The sequence below is a fragment of the Ananas comosus genome, linkage group 19 (genome assembly GCF_001540865.1).
Source record: "Ananas comosus cultivar F153 linkage group 19, ASM154086v1, whole genome shotgun sequence".
Classification (NCBI taxonomy): Eukaryota; Viridiplantae; Streptophyta; class Magnoliopsida; order Poales; family Bromeliaceae; genus Ananas; species Ananas comosus.
The window spans coordinates 7349443-7373316 of record NC_033639.1 but is presented as its reverse complement, the minus strand read 5'-3'; the positions used below and the strand labels follow the sequence as shown (position 1 = coordinate 7373316).

At 38.0% G+C, this 23874-nt stretch overlaps 1 protein-coding gene and 1 pseudogene across 2 annotated transcripts; one reads left to right on the top strand and one right to left on the bottom strand.

Moving 5' to 3' along the window:
- Positions 2407 to 5238, bottom strand: LOC109724775 (annotated as a pseudogene).
- LOC109725170 (AP2-like ethylene-responsive transcription factor TOE3) lies at positions 5146 to 7305 on the top strand. Of its 2 annotated transcripts, XM_020254262.1 has the most exons (9): positions 5146 to 5727; positions 5829 to 5854; positions 5973 to 6003; positions 6119 to 6206; positions 6300 to 6445; positions 6554 to 6598; positions 6671 to 6762; positions 6856 to 7022; positions 7085 to 7305. In XM_020254262.1, exons 1-9 carry the CDS (start codon positions 5348 to 5350, stop codon positions 7229 to 7231), a joined length of 1122 nt encoding a protein of 373 aa, XP_020109851.1. In that variant the 5' UTR covers positions 5146 to 5347; the 3' UTR covers positions 7232 to 7305. The 2 variants fall into 2 exon arrangements, with proteins under 2 accessions (XP_020109851.1, XP_020109849.1); XM_020254260.1 differs by having other exon boundaries at positions 6554 to 6762; positions 6865 to 7022.

Here is a 23874-nt window from a genome sequence, read left to right as displayed (position 1 = left end):
CAATGCTATATCATGAGCGTGTCCAAGTAATCCAACTACTAATCCTATCTAGTAGTGATTGTTCATATTCAACACCGTGTCGATTTTCATTTCCAATTTAAGGACCTACCCAAGGTAGTCCAGCTTGTGCCGCCTAAATACCTGTGGTAGCCCAACATCCCTAGTCTTGGAATGTGTCTGTCCCACTCGACCCCGTAGGCTCCTCAATATCGCACCAGCGAACATAGGTCGCGTAGGCTAACTCCGGAGTGCCGGCTTGTAGGGAGCGATCCTCACAAGCATGTGCGAATGAGCACAAATGGCAAACAAGCGTAGTCGATGGCTCAAGTATCCAACCCTCATGTCTCTAACATGGTATAGTCACTAGCATCTCGAAGATCTAGTTCTAAGTCACAAGTGAAGTCCCAACCTTCTCTAGGTCTAGTGCCCCTTTATAACACTTAGACATTTAATAATTAAGCATGTTTTACATTCCTCAATGGCCCTATCCACTAGGTTCACACATGTCCCGAGCTCAATGCCGCTTGATGACATTAGCTCTCTAGTTCACATACATTCTAGCTCAATACCTCTATATGGCAATTTTGTCATCTTTCATGTCTCAAATAAACTTAAGTTTAAATGCATGAATCAAAACTCATTTACACTATAGAAGCTTGAAATCAAGTCTCAAATTGAACGCTAAATGCAACCATAGACCTACCAAGTTACTCTCTACTCCATAGAGGTCCAAAATTTCATTATATACAACATAGGCCTTTTGAGCATTCTAAAATTCACAATAAATACATATAACAAGAATATGCATGCTTTTTCATTTAACGATACTTAATTAAGCACAAATGAGAATTTCTCATTGTGTGGCTAGGTCAAACCCACCGAACCGTCGCGTAGAGCCTCGTTTCGCAGAACAAAGTTGTCCCCGAGTCTCAAAATACCCTAAAAGTAATCAGCGAAGAGATACGAGGGCATTACGACCATCATATAATATCAAACATTAACCTAGAAGCAAAAAGGGCCAAAACTTACCTCAAGAGTAGAAATCTTCTCCTAAGCTCCAAAAGAGAGCTAGAATCCTTCCAATCCAAGCCCAAGGAAGGTTCTAAACCAACTAATTTGGCCCCAAAAGCCCTAGGTTCAAAATACCCAAAAACAAGCCCTAAGTCTCAAAACTAGGGTTTCATCTTGAATCCATCAATAAAAATCCAATCTAAAGGGAGAGAATAAGTGGATTACCTCTTAGAAGCTTCAATCTAAGCTCTAACTCTTGAAATCCCAAGATCTTCCCTCAACAATCCACCAAGACCAAGCTCCAAGCTTCACAATGGTGGAAAAGCAAAGAAAAGGGAAAAGAGAAGGATCAACACTTAAATCCCAAGCTAAAAAGAGATCAAATCCAAAGGGGGTGAAGGGGAGAGGTGCCCTACCTGGTTCTCCACTCTTCTCAGCCCAGGGGAGAGCCCTAGGGGCGTGGGTGCTGTTATAAGAAGCCCACAATTGCGAAAAACCCCCTGCAGAACAAACTGTTCAGATTCTGCCAAAGTGTACCGGTACACGGGAAAGTGTACCGGTACACATCCTACGAAAATGCAAACCCGAGGCTCGGGTTCGTAATTTGCCACAAGTGTACCGGTACAACCATCAAGAGTGTACCGGTACAAAGTGTGTACCGGTACAGCCATCAAGAGTGTACCGGTACACCTTGTGCAGAATGCAATCCGAGGGTAGCCTAAGTCCAACTCTTTAGTGACCTTAGCGCTACATAAAATACTACGATTCTCGGGATGCGAGCCATAGGTCGGAACACTGTCAACGACCCACCAGAAAGTCTGGAAAAACTCGGGACACTGTCCAAACACTCGAACCTCACACTTTGCAGAGGTCCAGTGCGTCACAACCACTGCTAGAAGTTTTACTATTTTGAAAAGAAAAGGGATGTTGGAACGCCAAACAACAATTTACATGTGTGCATGCACACGTTCATATGTACATGTAAAAATACATTTGATAAGGGCATAAACAATGCATTCTGTCCCAGAATTCACATTAAGGTCGGCGGGTTGCTCAAATTGATGATCCAAATTACTCATTCTATGGTTCAAAGAAGAAGATAGTTTTGGCAGTTAATCCCGATCAAAGGTGAGAAACAACATCTCTCTTATAACTGTTCATGCCACAGAATATATTCTGTTAAACCATTCAAGAAGAGTCCTCATTCAACAAAATTTCTTTAATAGAGAATCTTGCTTACTTACAACTCTATTGTTATATTATTGTCAATTCCTTGGGCCTCTCATATATTCAAGAACATCAACTTTTTTCACTGTATTGAATCAAAGAAATGCCTTATCTAATTACCTTCGAACCCAACCTATATCATGAGACATTGAATCAATTCTTTCCGACCATAAAAATGCTACATGCCTGAATACATAATTTGGCGTTTGTATCCATCTTATCTAACATCTATGGGCATCAAACTAAGTAAGCACTACTCTTAACATCTATAACCAATTTATCTATGTGCTATACAAGCACTGACTCCTGAAGATGTTACACTAATCCCTTATGTGCATCAACATTCATTCTTTCCAATACCTCAACCACGGCTCGGATCTATTTCCCTACCTTCTCCTTATCTCGAAAGATGTGCTTGAACTTCCATTCAACATCATGAAGATCACGCGCAATGAGCTCCTGCGCTGGTGGCTGCTGAGTGAAATCCTACAACCAACACCAGGGTCAATTTCTTCATAAGCTTATAATAAATACTCCACAACCAATAAATCTTGACAAAAAAATTCATGTAATTTGCTGAATCCTAACATACCAAGGGAGGAAACACCTTCTCAGCAACACGACGGGGAACAGAGAATCCCGCGTGAGTACTCGTATCGCTTGCCGTCAGAGTCTTGCAGAAGTAATTTGTCGGCTGCTTGCTCACTATACCCATCTCAATTGGAATGAAGCTATCTATCTGCTCCTGCTGCATAAAAAAAATCAATCACTTTAGGGTCTGGTTAGCCTAGCTTCTCACCGCGGTTAGGTACGCAACAGCATAAGCGAGCCGTTTGCTGCTTACTTTCTCACTCTCAATCCACAATCCTGTACACACATCCTCCTTAGTGCGGCGGGTCCACACAACATGGTCTTGCGGGAGGAAGTGGCAAATGGGCACGGTCCCGGGCTTCACCTTGAGCACCTGGAACGCCAGGTGTTTCGGGTTCCACGCTGCCGTGTCGGCGTGGCAAACCGCTGCGGCGTCAACTGCCGCCCCGTCTTTCCCGACCATCTTCACCATGTACGCCCTCGTTGATCCCGTCAGGTAGCAATAGAAGACCGCGTACGCATACGTCTCCACGTGGCATGCCACCAGCTCGTCCCCTGCCAGTTTATAGATGCCGGACTGCACAATAGTGTACTCCTACTTCGGCACACCCTGCCATCAAATATAAAATATTTAAACATTGTTAACCAGATGTTTTGTATGTATCTAAGCTTGGACTGTCTGACCAGCTGAATCTTTTCTGTCTAATTTAATTTTGAGAAAACAGTCAAATTCCTATGAATTTAGAATTGCTAACTACATGTAATCATCTATAATTTAAATAAAATAAAAGAAAGTGCACATAAATTAATTTTTAATATATTTCAATGAGAAATTGCTACTTGTACTCCTGAAATTAAGCTGAGTGCAATGGTCCAACTGAATCCAAATTTACTAATTTTAATCATTAACAAGTATATAAAAAATTTAAATAATTTCTAAATTCATCTTTACCATTTTAAGAAAAATGAAAAAGCATGAGCTTTTTAAGTATTAAATGACTATGTATAGTCAGACCAAAATTTAGAAAGATCCGGTACTTTTCTTGTGATTTTATCTATTTAATTCAAATCTATATTTCACTTTACAGAAAAATATTGTTTTCTTATAGTTTAAGATTTTTTTGAGAAAAACCTTCTTAGCGACGGTGGTGGACACCGCCCGCATGTCGCGCGTCCCGAAGCTCAACGTGCTGAAGTCGACCATGGACTCGAGCGACGTGGCGCAGAACTTCTTCTCCCCGCCGACCGCCGGCTCCTGGCACTCTCGGGCCGTCTTCCGCATCCACCGGGCCTCGACGGAGTCTAGCTGGATCCCGAACCTGCCGAGGACTTCCGGAAGCTTCTCGACGGAGAGCGGGATCGCGTCGGCTTCTTTCCGGGGGAGGAAAGCGGGGCCAGAAGCAACTTCCGGGAAGTGGAGCGTCATCTTCTTCCCCGGGCGGAGGTCCTTCTCCAGGAAGAAGAGCGCCACGCTGGGGTCGTCGCGGAGCTGCGTCTCGGAGGCGGCGTAGTGGTACGAAAAGAAGCCCGCGTAGGGGCGGGGGCCCACTCCCTTCCCCACGTTGACCGCGGCCGTGGGTTTCGCAACCGCAAATTTGTGCTATCCACAGTAGCTCCGTAATCAAAGCTTTTTAACACCACAGCACTATGCCAAAATGCAAAGTTAGAAACGCTTAAATTGAAAGAAAATGAATGCTCCAAGTAGTGGAGGGATGTAACGGCAAGGGTAGAATAAATTTATTTATTTATTGGAGGTAACAGTTACCAACAATAAAAAAAGGAGAGAAAAGGAGCAGATGGTGAAGGAGGGGGTGCCACGTGGTAAAAAAGTATTACGGATTCATATTATTTAATAGATAATAGATAGGTTAAAGGTTAATAGATTAATAGATGAGGTGCTGCTGCATGGGTTTGTCCTTATTAATAGGTTGTAGGGGTTAGAGAATAGTGATCAATCTATTTCCTGTAGTAGAGTACTGTTCCAAGATATTGCTTTAGTAGTGAGGGAACACATTTTTCTTGCTTTTCGATTTGATTAACGTGGGAAGAGGGAGAAAAAGCAAAAGGATAGCAAATAGGATACTCCCTCTATATTCCCACCCCCTCCAATAATCCAATTACCCCCACCAACTTAGGAAGCTTGGTAGAGGCTTCTTTTAGCAACAGAGAAAAGTGCTATGGGTGCTACAGCCTCACCCAAATGATTAATTGTGTGTGTGTGTGTGTGTGTGTGTGTGTGTGTGTGTTTCATACTAATAACATATAGAGAGAGAGACCCAAAAGAGGTCGTTGAGATTGGATTTTTGCCATTCTCCTCAAAGGATACGTACAAAAAGGCAGTGAGAGCTCCCTCCTTTTAGATCTTTGCTTAGATCAAGTTTGGCAAACTTAGAAAGAAACGCATGGCATGTATGAGTAGATTTTACAAGCGAAAGAAGGAGATAAAGGACTAATAAAAGGAGTACTGTTCCTTTTTAGCAATATAGGAAGCACCAAAAAGCGCTTGCTCGTTCCTGGGATGGAGAAAGAGGAAGCCACTGCAGTGAGCAAGAGAGAGATGTGGGACCTAAACGGAATGGCAATGGCCATAGAGGGGGGAGCACAAGGAGAAGAGAAGGACGATAAGATCTTCGGCTTCTCAATCTCCGGCCGCTGCCGCAGCGGCCACGTCGACAGAAGCAGCCCCTCGGCTGCTCTAGTTACCCGCGATTTCTTTCCGATGGCCGCGTCGAAGGAGAGGAGAGCTCGGGATGCGTCGGCAATGACGCATCACCACCACCGGATGGCGGAGCCGCCACAGCCCGCGAAGAAGAGCCGGCGGGGACCCCGGTCGCGGAGCTCCCAATACCGCGGCGTCACCTTTTATCGCAGAACTGGCCGGTGGGAATCGCATATATGGTAATCCCGCATCATATTATACCAAACGTACATACTTTCCTCTCATAGCTCGGTTGGTTAGAGTGCCGTGCTAATAATTCTCAGTCTTCTATTCAATGCAGGGATTGCGGAAAGCAAGTCTATTTGGGTATGCTGTAAATGTCACACTTTGTTGTATTTAATGAGTTACATTACATTACTTGAATTTACAAGTGTCTTGTGTGATGATGATGTTTTTGAGCATTGGGTTTTTGGGTTTCTCCCAGGTGGATTTGACACTGCATATGCTGCAGCAAGGTAGTTAAACAAACTTCACTAGTCTTCTCACTCACTGTTATGGATATGGATCATAAATACTTTTATTCACTGATTCTAACTGAGTAATTACATTTTCTTTTTTCTCAAATTTTAGGGCGTATGATCGCGCCGCAATCAAGTTTCGTGGGGTCGATGCAGACATAAATTTCAATGCAGAAGATTATGAGGAGGATCTGAAAAAGGTGAACTAAAAGAGCTCTTACTGAATGAAGTAGTTTATTTGTTCTTATAATGGGCAAAAGTATGATTTAACAAGAGTAAGTAATTGGTGGTAGATGAGCAATCTCGCTAAGGAGGAGTTTGTTCAGCTACTCCGGCGACAGAGCACCGGATCGTCGAGAGGAAGCTCGAAGTTTCGCGGGGTTTCCTTGCACAAATGTGGAAAATGGGAGGCTAGACTTGGCCAACTATTGGAGAAAAAGTAAAATATTTCCAACCATTTTTTTTTTTTTTTTGTTTTGGGTTTTTAATCTGTTTCTTTCAATGTATGAGAATGTTTTCTTATAGGCTACATGCTGGTTTTGAGCAGATACATGTATCTTGGCCTCTATGACACTGAAGTAGAAGCTGCTCGGTACCTTCATTTCTCCATCAATCACTTCCAATTTTGCTCTAAATTTTACAGATTTGGCCATTTCATTTTCAGGGCATATGATATAGCCGCAATTAACTGCAATGGGCGCGATGCGATCACCAACTTCGATCTTTCCATCTACGAAAACGATCTCCCCCTGTCTCGTGAGTTCCTGATGCCTACTCATTTCCTTGGACGTTTTAGCTTATTTTTCTTCTCTTACAAAGTTTGTCGTACTATAATTTGTTCATATTAAGCATTTGCAGCAGCTGATCGCTTTGAGCGCGATCTTGATTTGAGTCTGAGTTGCTCAGGCTCGAAGCAGAGCGAGCACGAATTGGTGGACAAAGCGAGCTCAAACGGAACGGACCAACAAGTCCCGGCGACATTCAAACTAGAGCTGAACCGAAGAATAAGAGCAAAGGTATTAAAATTGCTTCAATTATATCTATGGCTCCGTCGTTCTAATCATCCCTTTTCCTTCAGATCGACCACAAGTTCAATCTGCACGGAGAAAACGAACTGCGAAGTAATTGTTATCCAATCAATTTGCACTCTAGTGGCACTTTCAACTACCCGCAGCTTCAAATGATCGACAAAGTTCGGTCCCTCCAGTTTTCGCCAAGTGGGTAGCCTTTGAATTTGAATTAGATTTAAATTAGAATCTATATTTGGGTTTAATTTCAATGTTGTTGCCTAATATTTCTTTGTGGTTTTAGTTTGAAAAGTTTAATGAATGATTTGTTCAGCAGTATCCAAGTAGCAGTGGAGAGTGAGTGATGAGAGACAAAAGGAAGAGCTTTCAATAGCAAATGGTTGGTTTTACCTAGGGCTGGTAAATGAGTGAGCCGGCTCGCGTTCGACTCGATATTTGGCTCGCTCGAGCTCGACTCGAAATTAAATTAGCCGAGCTTGAACAAAAAAAAAGGCTCGAAATTCATTTCAAGCCGAGCTTGAGTATTACTCGGCTCGTTCGAATTAGGCTCGAAAAGCTCGAAAAGCTCGAATATATATATATATATATATATATATAGAGTAGAGCTAGGTGCTTTTAATTTTTTGACTCTTAAATCAACCCTTTTAATTATTTCTTATCTTCGGATTAATACTATTATTACCTTGTAGATACCACTCAATCCTAGGGTTATTATTTAATCCTACGGGGATCGCAATCAGCCCAACCATACAATTCTTAATTAAAGAGTCAAAAATTCGGAAACATCAAATCTCTATATTTTCGATAGCATAGTAGTTCTACACTATATATATATATATATATATATATATATATATATAATATTTTAATTATATATAGGCCGAGTGAATAATCTGAGTGGGACCCTGCGGATCCATTCTTTTTCCTATTCAAGGATCAGCCCTTTGTCTCTGTGTTTTCACGTCGAGAATTCTTTGCAGATGAAGAGATGTCAAAGGGGCTTCAAAAAAATGAACAACAGGACCAAGTAAATTTTGTATCAGATATACGAAAAGAAAACAAAAAAAAAGATATTGAAGAGAATTACGCGAGATCAGACATTACCATTAAAAAAGGTAAAAAGAAAAAACAATCCAAGAAAAACAAGGAAGCAGAACTAGATTTCTTCCTTAAAAAATATTTCCTTTTTCAATTAAGATGGGATGACTCCTTGAACCAAAGAATGATCAATAATATCAAGGTATATTGTCTCTTACTTAGACTGATAAATCCAAAGGAAATTGCTATATCCGCGATTCAAAGAGGAGAGATGCATCTGGATGTAATGCTAATTCAGAAAGATCTAGCTCTTACAGAATTGATAAAAAAAGGAATATTAATTATCGAAGGCCAATGTTGTTGGCCCATAAAAACAAACTCAATAGACAAATAAAAGATCAAAATTTTACTAAATTTATATATTTTTACTTTCTTTCTTTCTTTCACAGAACTCTAAATTTTCAATATGTTTCTCTCTTTTTCTTTTTCTGTCTGTGGCAAAACCGGAAGCCCTCCAAATTACCAAGTAACAGTATATGCCCGCCGTCGCCTACCTTGCTATTAATTGTATGCTTGAGAAAATATATAGAATATTTTTAAAGTAAAAAATTATTATTTATATAAAATTTTAATTTTAGTTTATATGATTGGATAGTTTAATTCAATATTTATCTATATAATTTATTTATTTTTGACCGCATAAATAAAAATGAATAATATAAAGATTGAAGGCGGAAGAAAAGACATGTGAGGCTGAAAAGATTAGNGACCGCATAAATAAAAATGAATAATATAAAGATTGAAGGCGGAAGAAAAGACATGTGACGCTGAAAAGATTAGATATTTAACTCATAAATTATTTTTCTCCATATTATAATATTATATATATTTCATATAATTATTTTGTACTTTGAACTATTAGACATATTTTTGTATCAAATTATAGATAATATTCTATACAAATTAAACCATTGATTGTATGATGTTGAGAATTTTAAGCAGCTTGTTTAGGGCTCGAGCTCACTCGACTCGAAATTAGGCTCGCTCGAGCTCGGCTCGAATTAATTTCAATCCAAATTTGAACTTAAATTTAGACTTGAAATAAATTTTAAATCGAATTTGAGCCGAGATAAGCTCTCTCGAGCTCGGCCGTTTCCACCCCTGGTTTTAACAGAGCTGCGGCAGCATCGAGGTTTCCACTGCAACTAGAAAGTTCCGTTCCCCACTTTAACTGGGAGAATTGTTGTCTGTACTGAGTATACAAGTACATCGATCTTATGTACTACGCCTCTAAGAAGTTGTGGTAGAGAGAATTAATGTCGCGTCTAGTTTTATTTTTTTAAAAAATTCAATCTAGTCTTTTTTTTTTGGAAAAAAAAATTAATTTAATTTTTATTAGAATCAATTAAAAAAAATAAAATAATAATATATTATTGATATGTTGATTAAAAAGAAAATCTCTCTCTTCCTTGGTAGGGACAGTGCCGTGCCTAAACTGAGCTTGGCCATCGTTTATTTATTGCATTGCTCTTTAGAGAAATGCTAAATCTACATCCGCTTTTTAAGTTTTAGGATTTAGCGTGAAAGGTTTAGGTAAAAATGTATTAATAAGCTCTTATTTTTAGCGTTTTTGAAATATGTCCTTCAACTCTAAATTTTTCTTTTTTATGTAGTACCTTTCCAGCTTCTAATTATTTTGGGTGAATGATTTTATTTAGCTAAGTAAAAGAATACACTAAATTTAATAACTTTGTTTAATTATAAAAATTAATAGCTCGGTCTGCTAATAGTTATTGATTGTTACAATTTTAAAAAATAAGAAATTAAATCACCAATTGAATTACCGTTAGATTTAACAAAATTCTTAGGTTTTTTGAATGGAATAATATAGAAAAATTAATTGAAAGTTAAGCATGTATAAATAAAATTATATATATTATTTAATCAATAAATTTTCTAATTTATGAAATAATCTCTTCAAAATTTTATTTGACCAACTAAACTGAGAAAAACAGTGAATCGTTCACCGCCTTTAAAAAGTGGTGAATGATTCATTTGCCGTTTCTTATTGAAAAGAAAAATATGATGAATAATTTACTGTCTTATAAATTTCATTAAAAACGGTAAATGATTGACCATCTTTCGATTATTTTTATGCCCTAACAATCAGTTGGATGAAACACGGTTATTAGATTAAACTAGCTGAGTGTACGTACAAATGCACGTAAAAATTATTTTAATTTATTTCAAATCAATACAAATTTTTATATCACATTTATTCAAAAGTTAACAATAAAAATTATATTTTATAAATTTATATGTTATATTTTATTAAAAAATATCCACAATATTCTATATTTTTTTTAATATATACATTAAATATTTTTATATATTTTTTTAAATTTTGATCAATTTAAAATTTAAGTATGTTGTTTAAACTAAAAGCGTCAAAATTTAATTCAGATTTACATTGAAATTTAAAATTTAATTTTGATTCACCATAATTATATATTTTAATTATAAATTCAAATTTGATATCCAAAAATTATAAATGTAAATTTGTTAAAATTTAATTTTGATCTACTGTAATTAAAATTGTTTAATTATTCATTCAAAATTTGATATCCAAAATTAAACTCAATTCATCATTTGAATTCAAATTTTAATTTTAATGTAAAATTTATGGATAGAAATATTATTTTTTAAATAGATTGATCATAATCGTCTGTTTTTATTTGAAATATTTTTTAACAAATTAATCATAACCTGTTATGCCCCGGATTATCGTTCCCCGGGCACGCCGACAAATCCGCCGTATACAAAAAATTTTTCCTGTATACGAAGCGATAGCTGTACCTGTAAAACATGCAATACTACAAACAGTAGTATAGAGCTGCTAGAAGAACCAGTAACAAAAACAAATCGATTTCCATATACATACACCAAAACCCAGATACAATACTACTCGCACTGGCGAGTTAAACGTCTGTATGTACATGAATTCCAACCAAAACAACTACCTGCTGCAGGGGCACCTCTAGCTCGGCTCATCTGGTAGGGCTTTAACTCGCGACGCCCTGCCTCGATCCAGATCGGCAACAGCGGCAGCAGCCGAAGACGATGACTCTGCAAAAACGGGGTAACAATAGGCCATGAGAACTACTGTAAAACAAGTAGTTCTCAGTGGGTGCCGCCCTCAATATCATCGGTCCACCCACTAAGTCTACAGAAGGGAGCGAAGATAGTAATAAATGCTGGAATAAAATCTACAGCTACGAGTTATTACACTATCATGCTCAAAACTAACCTACTGTAGAAATGTCAATCCTAACCCAATCTCTTTAGGGACTGTAAACATACCCGTCCCAGGGACTATGAATACACCCGTCCCGCCCAGTTGGGGTTATCCAGCTACCTCCACACTAACAAGTCCGTGGAGAGCAAGTCCAACTGGCAATGAACGACACCAAAGCGAAAGCACAGCGCCCGTCTCCGGAGTGGCACTCGTGGGAGGTACCCAATCGAGTATGTAGCGTATCTCTGTCGAGCTCAATCAGGCTCTCACAAGCCAAAGTCAAGTAATAGGGTCCAACTGGTCTAACAACCAACAGGTCACGTGCCCTCGGCACAACCTGACGCCAAAACGGCGATATGGGTCCACCGTCAACCCCGACGGCACCCAATAGTTCGGAACAGTCTGAACGCTACTGTAAAAATACGCTAGGCATCCTAGTATGAGCGTAACTGAACTCTAAACTACCTGGGGTATCCATCACACCAATACTGCGACGATACAAATTTATAACGGCTCCTAGAGCTAAATCAGGTGGTGTAAACAGGTGACAGGTCCAAATCGCCGGTTTTCTCCTAATTTCATTTCCAAGTCCAACATGTATAGTTTAACTAGATTCTACACATACTTCAAATTTAGATTTCAGCCAATATGCTACTCAATGAATTTAAGCTAGTACGAAGTATAAACAATCGGAAACTATACATATTTACTGATCTCTACTTAGGAGTAAACCCGATGAAAACCCACCTCAAAAGCTAATCCCCGACAGCGAAGAAGGTCACCGGAGTCCCTGCCAAGCTCGGCTGCAACACACCGAACCAGCAACAACAACGCTCCAAGGATCTAGACATAGAAACCCCCAATAAACACTAATTCTGCTCAAAACAGCAGTAGCAGAGAGAAATAAAGTTTCAACCAAGCTAACCTTCGCGAAAATTAGCAATCTTGGGCTTCGTGGATTTCTCTCGAAGTCCTGAATCCAACGAACCAAGTTTCGTCGCAATCCAACACTCCTACGTCGCGTACGAGCCGCAACACCGACGGTCGACGTGAAAATTCTACAAAAACAGCATCCTTGAGCTTGAAGTAGTAAAGACTTGCAACGGTTGAAGGAATTTGATGAACACCTCACCTCAACTTCTATCCGAACTCCGGTGTGACGTCGAGAATAGCGAAAATCCACACTCGCCCGGCCTTCTCGCAGGGCTACAACAACGAAGACACGCCCGAAAGGCTCCGCGGCACGCCGTCGGCGAAACTCGAACTCCACCCGAGCTCCTCCACGATCGAACCAAGCTAGAGAGAGAGAGGAGAAGAAGCCAGAGAAAACTCTTACTCTCTCTGCTCTACACGTCTAAATAGAGAAGGAGGGAAAGGGTGACACGAACGAGGTGGAAAAAGACCAAAACACCCTCTCACCTACCCCGGTGTACCGGTACACGGGCACACGTACCGGTACTAGAAGCCAACCCGAGAGCAGTCTGCGCGCAGCCTGTGCAGTGTACCGGTACACGCTGCTGGCTGTATCGGTACAGCAAGCAGAGAAACCTGCTATTGGCAGGTTCTCTTGCTAAATGCTGGTCTCGCGTCGCACAGAGTCCGTTTTGCGTTTATTTCACACCAACGCGACTCAGACTTGTCCCAGCACTCTCCAGAGCTGTCGACAAGCCTCAACTGCCAAACACCAGGGATCTCACATAACCATTCATAGAATTTGATATATTGATAGATAAGAATGCTATTTTTTAATAGATTGGTCATAATCATTCGTTTTTATTTGATATATTTTTTAACCAATTAATCATAAACTTTGATAGGGAATATTTTTAATTTCTATATAGTTTTGTATATAATATAGATAAGTGTGAAGTATAAAGAGAATTATTATTAGATAAGTTAATAGATAAGATAAAATATGGATATTATGTAGGCGACAGTTATTAGGAGATAGGGTATACTTATAAAAGGCAGGATTTGATACACACTAATTTAAGTAAAAAAGGTAACAGAATGGCCATTCGATTAGATTCAATAACTATGAATTAATATATTTTATGATAATTTAAAAATAAAATAAAAATTATACTACTGCGATTTATACTCATAAAAGTTTCATAAAAGTTAGAATAAATGATATTGTTAATATGTGATTGGAATTATATTAGTAGGAAGTGGCATTTTGAAAAAGAAAAAAAATTAAAACTTCTTAATTTTTTACCAAGTTATTTGGCCAATTATAAATTTTTTAAGGATTAAAATGAAAAAAAAAATCCTCCTTTATGATTGAGCCAAGAATTGGCCCCTGCCCAGAGGGCACCCACCACCCTCCACCTCTCCGCCGTTGCACTCTCGAACTCTTCAATTTGTGCTTTATTATATTCATATGTAAACGAGAGTGAACAAAACATTATTTTACAACCCACCCTCTCTCTCTCTCCACCACTATTAGCATCGCGGTCACTGACGTGTGTTCAAAAACAAAACCCGACTTACTTCCACTTGGACTTTGCTTGATCACTAAGCTACCTTTTGGTTCGAGGTTAAGGAAAAACTAGTTATTCCAGGAATATGGTTAAGTTCAGGGTCAATGTGGGGTTAGAGTATTTTTGTGTTTGGTTGAGAATTGGAGTTAGTTCAGGATTAAAGAAAATAGTGTTTGGTTGGAGTAGGTGAGATAAGAATGATAGTGGGTAAAATAGTGTTTTATTTGGTTGGAGTAGTAGGGTGAGGTGGGGTTAGTTGGGGTTAGTTAACCCCACTTCAAATGAGCTATCCCGGGTTAGCCCATTTGGGGTGAGGTTAGTTAACCCCGCCCGGCTAAAATCATGTTTGGGAATAAAATCAGGGTTAAGGGGTTATCCCACCCCTTAACCCCGAACCAACCACAAGCTAAGTTCTTGGCCCACAAAAGTTTGAACTTGGGCCGGTCCCTATATATATTTGGCAGCAGCCAGGCCGAGCCCAATTTTGGCCCATCACCAATCTTTGTTGTGCCTCTAATTTTACTAGTGTAGGTACCCGCGCGTGCAGCGGGTAGTTACTGCTAAAGTAAAAAATTTATAAATAATAAAATATGAACATAAGTAAATAAAATTATAGCATGCCAGTATTAAAATATTAGTTCACAATGGAGAGCATTGTAGTAAAATTTTAGAAAGAGTAAAATATCAACAAAAGTAATAGTTATATGCAGTGAGTTATAGCCAATACAAAAACTTGAGTGACAGGCAATAAAAGCAAAGACAATAGGAGAGGCCACTACAAAATTTTGAAAAAAAAATCACTTCTCAGCTTCAGATATAATTGAACTGTGCTGCTGAGGAGGAAAAATCAAAGGAACCTTCCTAGCAGTTTACCGGATCGACTCGGATTGTCCATGGAACGTTCCATATCGTCAATCTCTGCAGGTTTGAATCGATTTACGTCGCCATATCAAATCAAACATTAAAAAAAAAAGAANATTATGAAACAAATTTGTTAAAAAATTTTGGAATGGTTTCAAAGGATTCAAGAAATTTTCCGGATTCAAGTAATTTTCCCTCTAATGGAATTCCTCTTAGATACATTTTGCACATCATTTTTCACTACATTTAAGCAACCTCTCCAAAGAGAGATTGTCACAAAATCCACAAATAAATGATGAGTTTCTCCTCATAGTTTGGTGAAAACATATATCCTCTGTTATCCACAAAATAATGCGTTTGAGTTTGGAGGAAACAAACACAATCTCAGAGCACATGTGGCTATTCCAAAATGAGCTATAGGTGAGGGGTCTTTGTGCATTTATCTATTTTTAAGTAATTCCATTGGCTCTATGTTTCAAAATTTTCTTTGAGAGATTTATATTACTCAACTCAAAATCCAGAGCTCGACCTTGGAATTATGCACAAAAGAGCTTCGAAACCTATTCTGAGTTACTTTGAGTTTTGAATACCCAACTTTGAATATAAAAATCAATATAGTTTACCATTATATCGTTAGAAACTACTCAAACTTTAAATTTATTATAGTTCCATTTCGAATATATCCACAAAGAAAGCAAGAGAGATTATCTACTATATATCTATATGAAGAAAATAAAAATATAAGCTTACACTTTATGTTTCTTCAGGTAAAAAAAATAAATCTTTTAATAAAATCCTATCTTCCTCTTATTCCAACGAAAAAGTTCAAACAGAATACCAAAAAAAACTTTCTGAAAAATCATAATCGAGAAAACTAAATTAGAGAAATATAGAAATTTTTGATCAAATCATAGTCGAGCTTGAGGCGGGTGAGACTCTCGTCGACGCCGCGCGACACGCGCTTGGCTCTAAAGTCGAACCTGTCGGCATAGTGCCCACACTTGGTGGAGACGACGATCAATAAAAACTCAATTTTAGAAGTCTTAAAAAGAAACCCAAAATACTAACTAATTGTAGACAGTAAAAGCATCACCAAGATATAAGAAGAAGTTGTTAATTACATTGAAGGATTATTCATTGAAAGTAGGCATTTGATTTAATTATATAGGCATAAAAATGAAAGAAAATAAATGCCTCAAATAGGTAGTGGAAGGATGTAACGGTAAGGGTAAAAATGAAGGGAAATGAATGTCTCAAATATGTAGTGGAGGATTGTTAATTTTAATTTAAAAATCAGTAAATTTATTTATTATAGGTAGTGGAGGGATGTAACGGTAAGGGTAAAAATGAAGGAAAATAAATGCCCCAAATAGGTAATGAAGGATTGTTAATTTTAATTAAAAAATTAAAAAAATTATTTATTTATTGGAGGTGACAATTAGCAATAGTGGGGAAAGAAGGGAACGGGAGCAGAAGGGTGAGGGAGGGGGTGCCACGTGGCAAAAGTATTGAGAATTCTTATTATGTAATAGATTTTTGGGTTAATTTTATATGACTTTCTGCAAGGATGTCGAATAGCAGGTAAATTTCTATAAAGCTTAAGTAATCAAATTTATTCCTCTGAAAAACTTTTAAATTGTAAATATATTCCTCCAAAAGTTTGGATACTGTTAATTATTTAATGACAGATGCGTGAAATGACTATTTTATCCTTACAAATTTGTCTACTAAAAAATTTTCTTTCTTCCACTTTCTTCCCTCGCCTTCGCCCCCAACTGCGCGGTGTAACTTGTCTTCCCCACGGTCGAGGGCCTCGCATTCAGCACCGACGCACCGTAACCTTGTCGCCAGTATGGGCAGAAAAGAGGTGAAAAAAATTATGATGAGACTTTGTGATATAATACAAATTATGCATAAGTATTATAATATGGGTAAAAAGGTTATTGTACAAATTTTTTATTTATGGTTATCCGTATGTTTATAACAGAAAAAATATATTTACAGTCGGAAGGATATTTGGAGGGACAAACCTAATCACTTAAGTTTGTAGGAGTTTGCTTGCTATATATTTGATAGCTTTGTTGGGAGTCGTATACAGTTACTACTATTATTATTATTTGTAGATAAAACTCGAATTTCTGGGTAATTTTTGTTAAAGAAAAACTTAATTACAAGTTTGGAGATACAACAAAGATCACATTCTGTTGAGAATCTGCAACTTGCTATAATATCGTTGAGAATCTGCAAAGAACAATAATGTTATGTTCTGTGAAGCGAAAAGGAGCTTTTCCTAGTGGTGTTTGATGGAAGGTGTCTTTATTTAGTTCTGAAAATGTACTATTATGCTTGTTCTCGGTAAAGATAGATTTAGAACTTTGCGGCATGTTTGTTCGAGAGGCTTTGGTTTTGCACGTAGAGGGCGAAAAGAATTCTATTCCTAGTTTCGTTTCTTGGTGGTAATTTTTCGTACCCTTTTTTCTTTTTCCGGATTGTTTCGTCTAGTAATTTCTATAGAATTGATTTTTATTCGCGAAATTGAATTTCAGTAAAACCTATAGAACATTTAGCAGAATGTAGCAAAAAAGTGTTTTTTCTAAGTCTTAGTTTGATTTTGAGGCCTATTTAATACTATTAGATAAAATGGAGTTGAGGAAAAAGCATATAGGGATATGCTTCTGCGTTCTCCGGTGGAACCGCAGAAAATATATCGTAACCGACTCATTGCGATATGCGGAACGTAATATTACGTACGAAAACATATTTTTTCAACGTACTTTCTCACCACATGTAACGTAATCTCTCCGCAATCTCCCCGCAATCCCAAACGAAGCTTTAGAACGAAGCCTAAAGCGAGTTTATAAAGCTTTGGTAAAAAAATTTGCTTTTTACAAATAATAATATTGTTTGCTAAAATTTTATTTCAAAATTTAAATTGACTTTAAAAATTTTAAATTTTAAATTGTAAAGTCTTAAGCAGAATTTAAAATCTAATTTTGAATTTTAAATTTAAATTTTAAATTTTATTTTAAATTTTAAAATTTTAAAAATTAAAATTTTAAATTTTAAAAATTGAAATCTAAATTTACAATTTAAAATTCAAAATTTAAACTTTAAAATTTAAATTAAAATTAAAATTTTTAAATTTAAAATTAAATTAAAATTAAAATTTTGAGTTTAAAATTTAAATTTAAATTTAAAATTTGAGTTCAAAATCAGAATCAGATTTTAAGAAGCAGGTTTTAATTGCTTCAAATTTTGGGCCTCTAANCTCAGGACCAAATCAAAACTCAGGTTTTCTAACTTTTTTAGGTCGAAAAACATTCTACGACCCTCCACCAAGTGTGGAAAAGCTCGAAACACATCCAAACACTCGAACCTCGCAATTTGCAAAGGTCCAGTGTGTTACATGCCTCCCCGCCCCTGTGATCGCTGAGGTCGCAGGGGTCGCTTTGAACTTGATTGCCCCGCAGATCCACCAGCCGGTCGCTTCTTGGACTTATCTCTTTCCCTGTCCCTCTCAAAAGCCTCGCGCTCATCAGGCGCAATGGCATTCCTGCGCTCCACCCAAAGCGCGCGGTTAAGAACCTCCTCGTAGGTTTTCAAGCGGAATGCATGAACAACCTTGAAAATCTCAGGTCGCAACCTGCGCTCAAATGCCTTCGCTCGATCCTTATCACCGTGAACCAAGCCCGGCACGCAATTAATCATGTGCGTGAATTCCCTTTCGTACTCCCACACTGATCGGCTTCCTTGCCTTAGCTTCCGAAAATCCTCCTTGATTTTCCTTTTGTCGCTCTCGGACAAATACTCCATAAGTAGCATCTCCCGAAACGCCTCCCAAGTAATAGAAGCGTGCTCCAACGAATGATTTTTCTTTGCCTGTGTCCACCATAGCCACGCCGACCCAACGAAACAATGAGCCGCAAGGTGAACTTTATCCTTCTCGAGGGTGTAGATATTCTCGAACAAGGCCTCCATCGCGTTGAAGGTCGGACGGTTGAACCGCTTGAATGCCGTCAGCGCCGCCAACGTACGCTCATGTTCGGCCTCAAGTACATCGGGAATGGGAGCCGATGAACCCAATGTCGTCGGAGGAATAGCCGTCACCGGTGCCGCCGCCACCGCAGGAGGTGGTGCTACAGGGGCAATAGGTGCGGGCGGATCCCTCGGCACAGAAGCCGCCGCCGCCGCCTGTCGTGCCATCATCTCGTGGAGCTGTCTAATTTACTCCCCTTGTAGCCGCATAGCCCCGGCCAATGCCGCTACTTGGGCTCGCAGCTCGCGCACTTCATCCGATCCCGTCTGCTCGGGCACTTCATAGGCAGTGCCGAAGCGGCCTACGCGTGTAGCGTCTCGGGGACATTGTTCCTGAAACGCATCACACGCATTAGTACTCAACACACGTGACTCTTACACGTTCCAAATAACTACCCAATTAAGCAAAAGCAACAAGCATAATCATTTCCACTCTCGGTGTCATGTGGTCGGCCGCCCCACAAAATCCCTTAAGTAGACAACAATTAAGCCTTCCAATCCATCTCTACTTCCTTCTAGAGAAGTGTTACCGTTAACCCAATCATACGCTTTCGCATAAACCAAGTTCACATTAAACGTTTTCCTAAGTCCCTATGGTCTCCAAACCTATGGTTCCTAGGTCATTCCTAGACTTTTGCTTTCTTCTATCGCTCTGATACCATTATATATGTCACGCCCCAATCCCTGCCAATTTGGTCGGGTTCGAGTCACGTCAACAGATGCCGAACGGACAGAGCCTCTCTTGTCCGCCCAAGGCTCAAAACATGTATAATAAAGCAATCAAACAAAGAGATTAGCATTTATACAAGGCTTGCACGAGGGCAAGCAACAACGGAAGCGAAAGCTCTACGCTAATATATATAACCATACATAATCCTTGATTGCATTTGAACCAAATAAAAGTAAACTGAACTATTACATTTCTTTAGTGTAACACCCCATACGTATGTTTCCTTTATTTTGACTCCTATTCTTTTGAAACTTGGACCTTTTTGTAAATATTAGAAGTTTAGGGGCTTGGCGGCATATTGTTTAATTAAATCCCTAATTCCTAATATCTTCTCTTGATCGTATCACCCAGCCACCTCATCTCTAATTCTCNCTGAAGATCTAGAAGGAGAAGAAAAAATAAACATGTAAGAATTTTTCAAAGCAAATCGAAGAAGTATTCTCCTAAAAAAATGGAGACCACTCAGCCATACAATAGTTGAATTACGCCCTCTAATAAGATTTATGTTTGGACTTTGGACCCACACTCCATTCAACTTTTAATAGTTATTTAATTTGCATATAATTTGTAGAATCAAATTAGATGGTTGTTTAAATTTACTGTTAGATTTTCTCATTAATAAAATAGTTTAATTAGCTAAAAGGTATTAAAAATAGTAAATGTATTAAAAATTACAAAATTTAATAAATTTTTATATTTATAAAAATATATTTTAGTTGAAGGAATGAAAAATTTTTGTGAGAAATAGTTAACAAGTATGTTTCAAAGAAAATACTATTTCGACATCTATCTTATAATAATAAGTATAAATTATACACCATATATAGTGTTTGAAAGAACAACTTACCAAAAGTTATCGTCTGCATCTAGTGTATCTGTTTGCGACATACACCACACCGTACTTTCTATGAGTAATATCTAAAAATTTAAATTTGATAGATAGATGTGATTAGCATAATGAAAATCACACGGTTTAAAAATTTATTACCCAACCATTGAATACTTCAAAATGTTGGTATCCATAATTTGTGATCTTTTATAGGACTAATTGCATCAATGCTCCCTAACCTTCACTCAATTTTCATGTTCGTCCTCCATCCTTTTTTTTTTTCCTTACAACAATATCCTTGGTCTTTCATATTTATTTTGCTTAAGTCTCAGTTTTTAGTGCCGTTAATTTATTAAAAAGTATTTTTTGCATAAAAAATCTATTGATTTTGCTTTTTAACAAAATCGGATCGCATTTTTTAATTTTATAGATTCAGACAGAATATTTTAGAATTAATCAAAATATTTTTACTCTCTCTTCCTCCATTTTTTTTTTTTTTTTTTTTTACTTTCTTTCTCCTCCTGCTTCTTCTCCCTTTTCCTTCATCGCTCGTAGGTCTTCGCCGAGCTCCTCCCGCTACCTCACCTATATTTTCTTGGCGATATCGCAAGCTGGAATACATAGAGATTATAGAGGTAAGGGTGTGGGTGGCGACACAATTTGAGGTAGCGGGGTGCGGCGAGATGCCAGAGCTGGAGGAGGAGGATGATAGGAGGGGAAGACAAAGAACAAAGAGGAAAGAGGATGTCAATGTCCTCTTCCTTCTTCTTCTTTTATTTTTTTTTATTCTTTCTTTGAGAATAAAATATTATAACATTTGACTATATATTACGCTAATTTATTAGTGCAATATACTGTCAAATAATATATATTTTTCAATATTGCATTTTTTTACAGTATGTTGCATAATTATACAATTTTTTGCACTAATCAAATAGTAAAATATATAGCCAAATAATAAAATATTTTTATTCTCTTTAATAAGAAAATTAAAAAAAAAAGAAAAGGAGAAGGAGAAGGAGGATATCGACATCTCTTTTCTCCCCATCCTCCTGTTAGAAATTAACCGATATATCAGAAAAACACAGCGGAAAATAGTTTTTGCACTTTTAAAATTTTTCGGAAGCCAAATACATATCACATATGAAAACCGAAAATCAATAAATCAAACCGTTGCCGGCAGATCATTCTCATGTTACTATGCAAAAATTTAATCTAAACAAAACTCTTTATGTTTATTAGAGATCTTACCGTGGACCAGTTAAGGTCTCTTGATCTACTGTACGGTTGAAACTGAATATGACGAACAGAGATTCCAATGAGCCGCGCGCATGCCCGGCCTCTATGCGTATCCACACGGAATCGGCGATCCGATCAATCTTCGTCTCACGAATAGGATGAGTCACGGATTATGTGGACGGTGCTAGCAATCCTTTCATGATCCACCAGTCGATGAAGAGTAGAAAAGTTGATCGGAGAGAAACACGCGCGCGGGAGAGAAATCAGAGAGATTGATCTCTATATGTATATAGATCAAAAGGCTAACATGCATCAAATTAATTAAGATGCATGGCATCTTAATTACCATGCATTCAATCCATATGGCACTATGTGTCGTACGGTTTCACCTCTTTTTTTTTCTTTTTTTTTTATAATTCATTGTATATTCATCCGTACATNAAAGTTATAGTTCCAATTTGATTGGAATTTTAAGTTTGATAAATTCTTGTTTTCTAAATTTTGCAAATTAAAGACCAGTCGCTTGAATTAATTTTTGTATTCATTTATTTATTTGTATTGTATGCTTAATCCGACTAATGTGGTGTATGGTTGCTTACCCAGGTACCGAGACTGATTTGCCGGGCGGGGCTGAGACTGAGTGAACGTTAGACGTAGCTAGTTTTGATTTTAGTCCCTTTTGTTTTTACATCTAGTATTTTCGAATTATCTATGATCGTTTGTTATTTATTTTGTTTCGTTATATCTTCGTACCCACTTTTGTCACTTATGGTATTTCCGAACCTCTCTTGTGATTCGTAGTAAGCTTTAGTTCTATAGATGTTAGAATTTCATTTGATTTTAGTTAAAATTCAATTTCTTAGTCTCATCCTATGATTCTTTGGATTTAGTGAAAAATTTGATAATCATCTTTTTGCTAGCTTCCGTCTGATTCTGTAGCCTTGCATATTTGCTAGTTTAGCAGATATGCGGCGTCTGTTACACCTCGGGTTCGGGGCGTGACATTTAGTTTCATTCACAATTCTTTACATTTAGCCATTCACCAAATTACATAATTGTTATCAACTTTACAATTTTCTAAATCAACAAAAGAAGTTGATACATGTAAACCAAAAGGGAAATGACTACAAAATGTGAAAAAATCCTGGTGGCCGCTACCTACAGCGCTAAACCCTTGCCGCGGCCCTCCGCCACCCCGCTCGTACTCGGACCTGTGGGGTTAGTAGTGTGAGAACTACAATGAAGTTCCTAGTGGGTTTGGCAACCGACCTCGCCGACTTACCCACTAGGTCTTTTCAGGCATAAGTATAACAAAGGAAGAAAAGTAACCAGTACTAATACATCTAATACTATGCCTGCAAAAGAATGTCAGTGGATATAGATAATCAACAATATATAGTATGCATGCATGCATGTTCTTTATCATTACTTTATCTTTCTGTACCCAATCTTACCGGTTAACTTTGTTAACCCCAATAGCTCACAATTCATCTCCCGTCTACCGAGGGAGGCTTTAAGCACAACCACCCGAGGGATCGTTGACGGGGTACTTCCCCGTTGGTGTCTACACTTCGAAGTACACCGCTTGAGGAGGAGCGACCTCCCTCAAGCCTAAGTCCACGTGAGCCTCGATCCAATCCTCAAGTTGAGGATACATAGTCACAAGTCATAATGCCGATGTCTTGATAGGTTCTTACCTATTGTTCATGTCATGTTCTACATTGTTCTTGTACAATACCCTTATTGTTAAACCTTGTGTAACAATTCCATTCACATGGCCAATCATGTCTCTATTGTCATTGTTTCCCTTGTTTACTACAATCAAGGTCCAAGTCTTGCATTCATACATCTTCTAGGGTTCTACATACATGTCCATTATGGTTCTTGTTCAATCACTATGTTCAACTACATTAGAAGCACAATATTGAAACTCTAACCATTAATCACATGTAAATATCCCTACTATGCATGAATGACTCTATATACAAATATGCTCAACAAAGGTGAAAATAGACATAGAGGGGAATCCGATGATTCCGGCGTGCACCCCCGACCTTGAGTGATAGTAGATGAAGAATATGGACACTCCCAAACGTTACGAACGCCGAATCCGCGTCCTATAGTCAAAATAGTGCCAAATTGGGCCCTTTTATACATGAACTACTCTTAAACATTTTCGTAACATTAAACGGAGTTGTCCCACGCGTCAAGGGCACTCCCAATTGGGTTTCCACGAGGTCAATTCGTCCCTGAAAAATTCTAGGGCAAAAGCTCCAAATTTGAGCATTAACAATGTTACATATAGAATGCTCCTAGATTAATCTCACCCC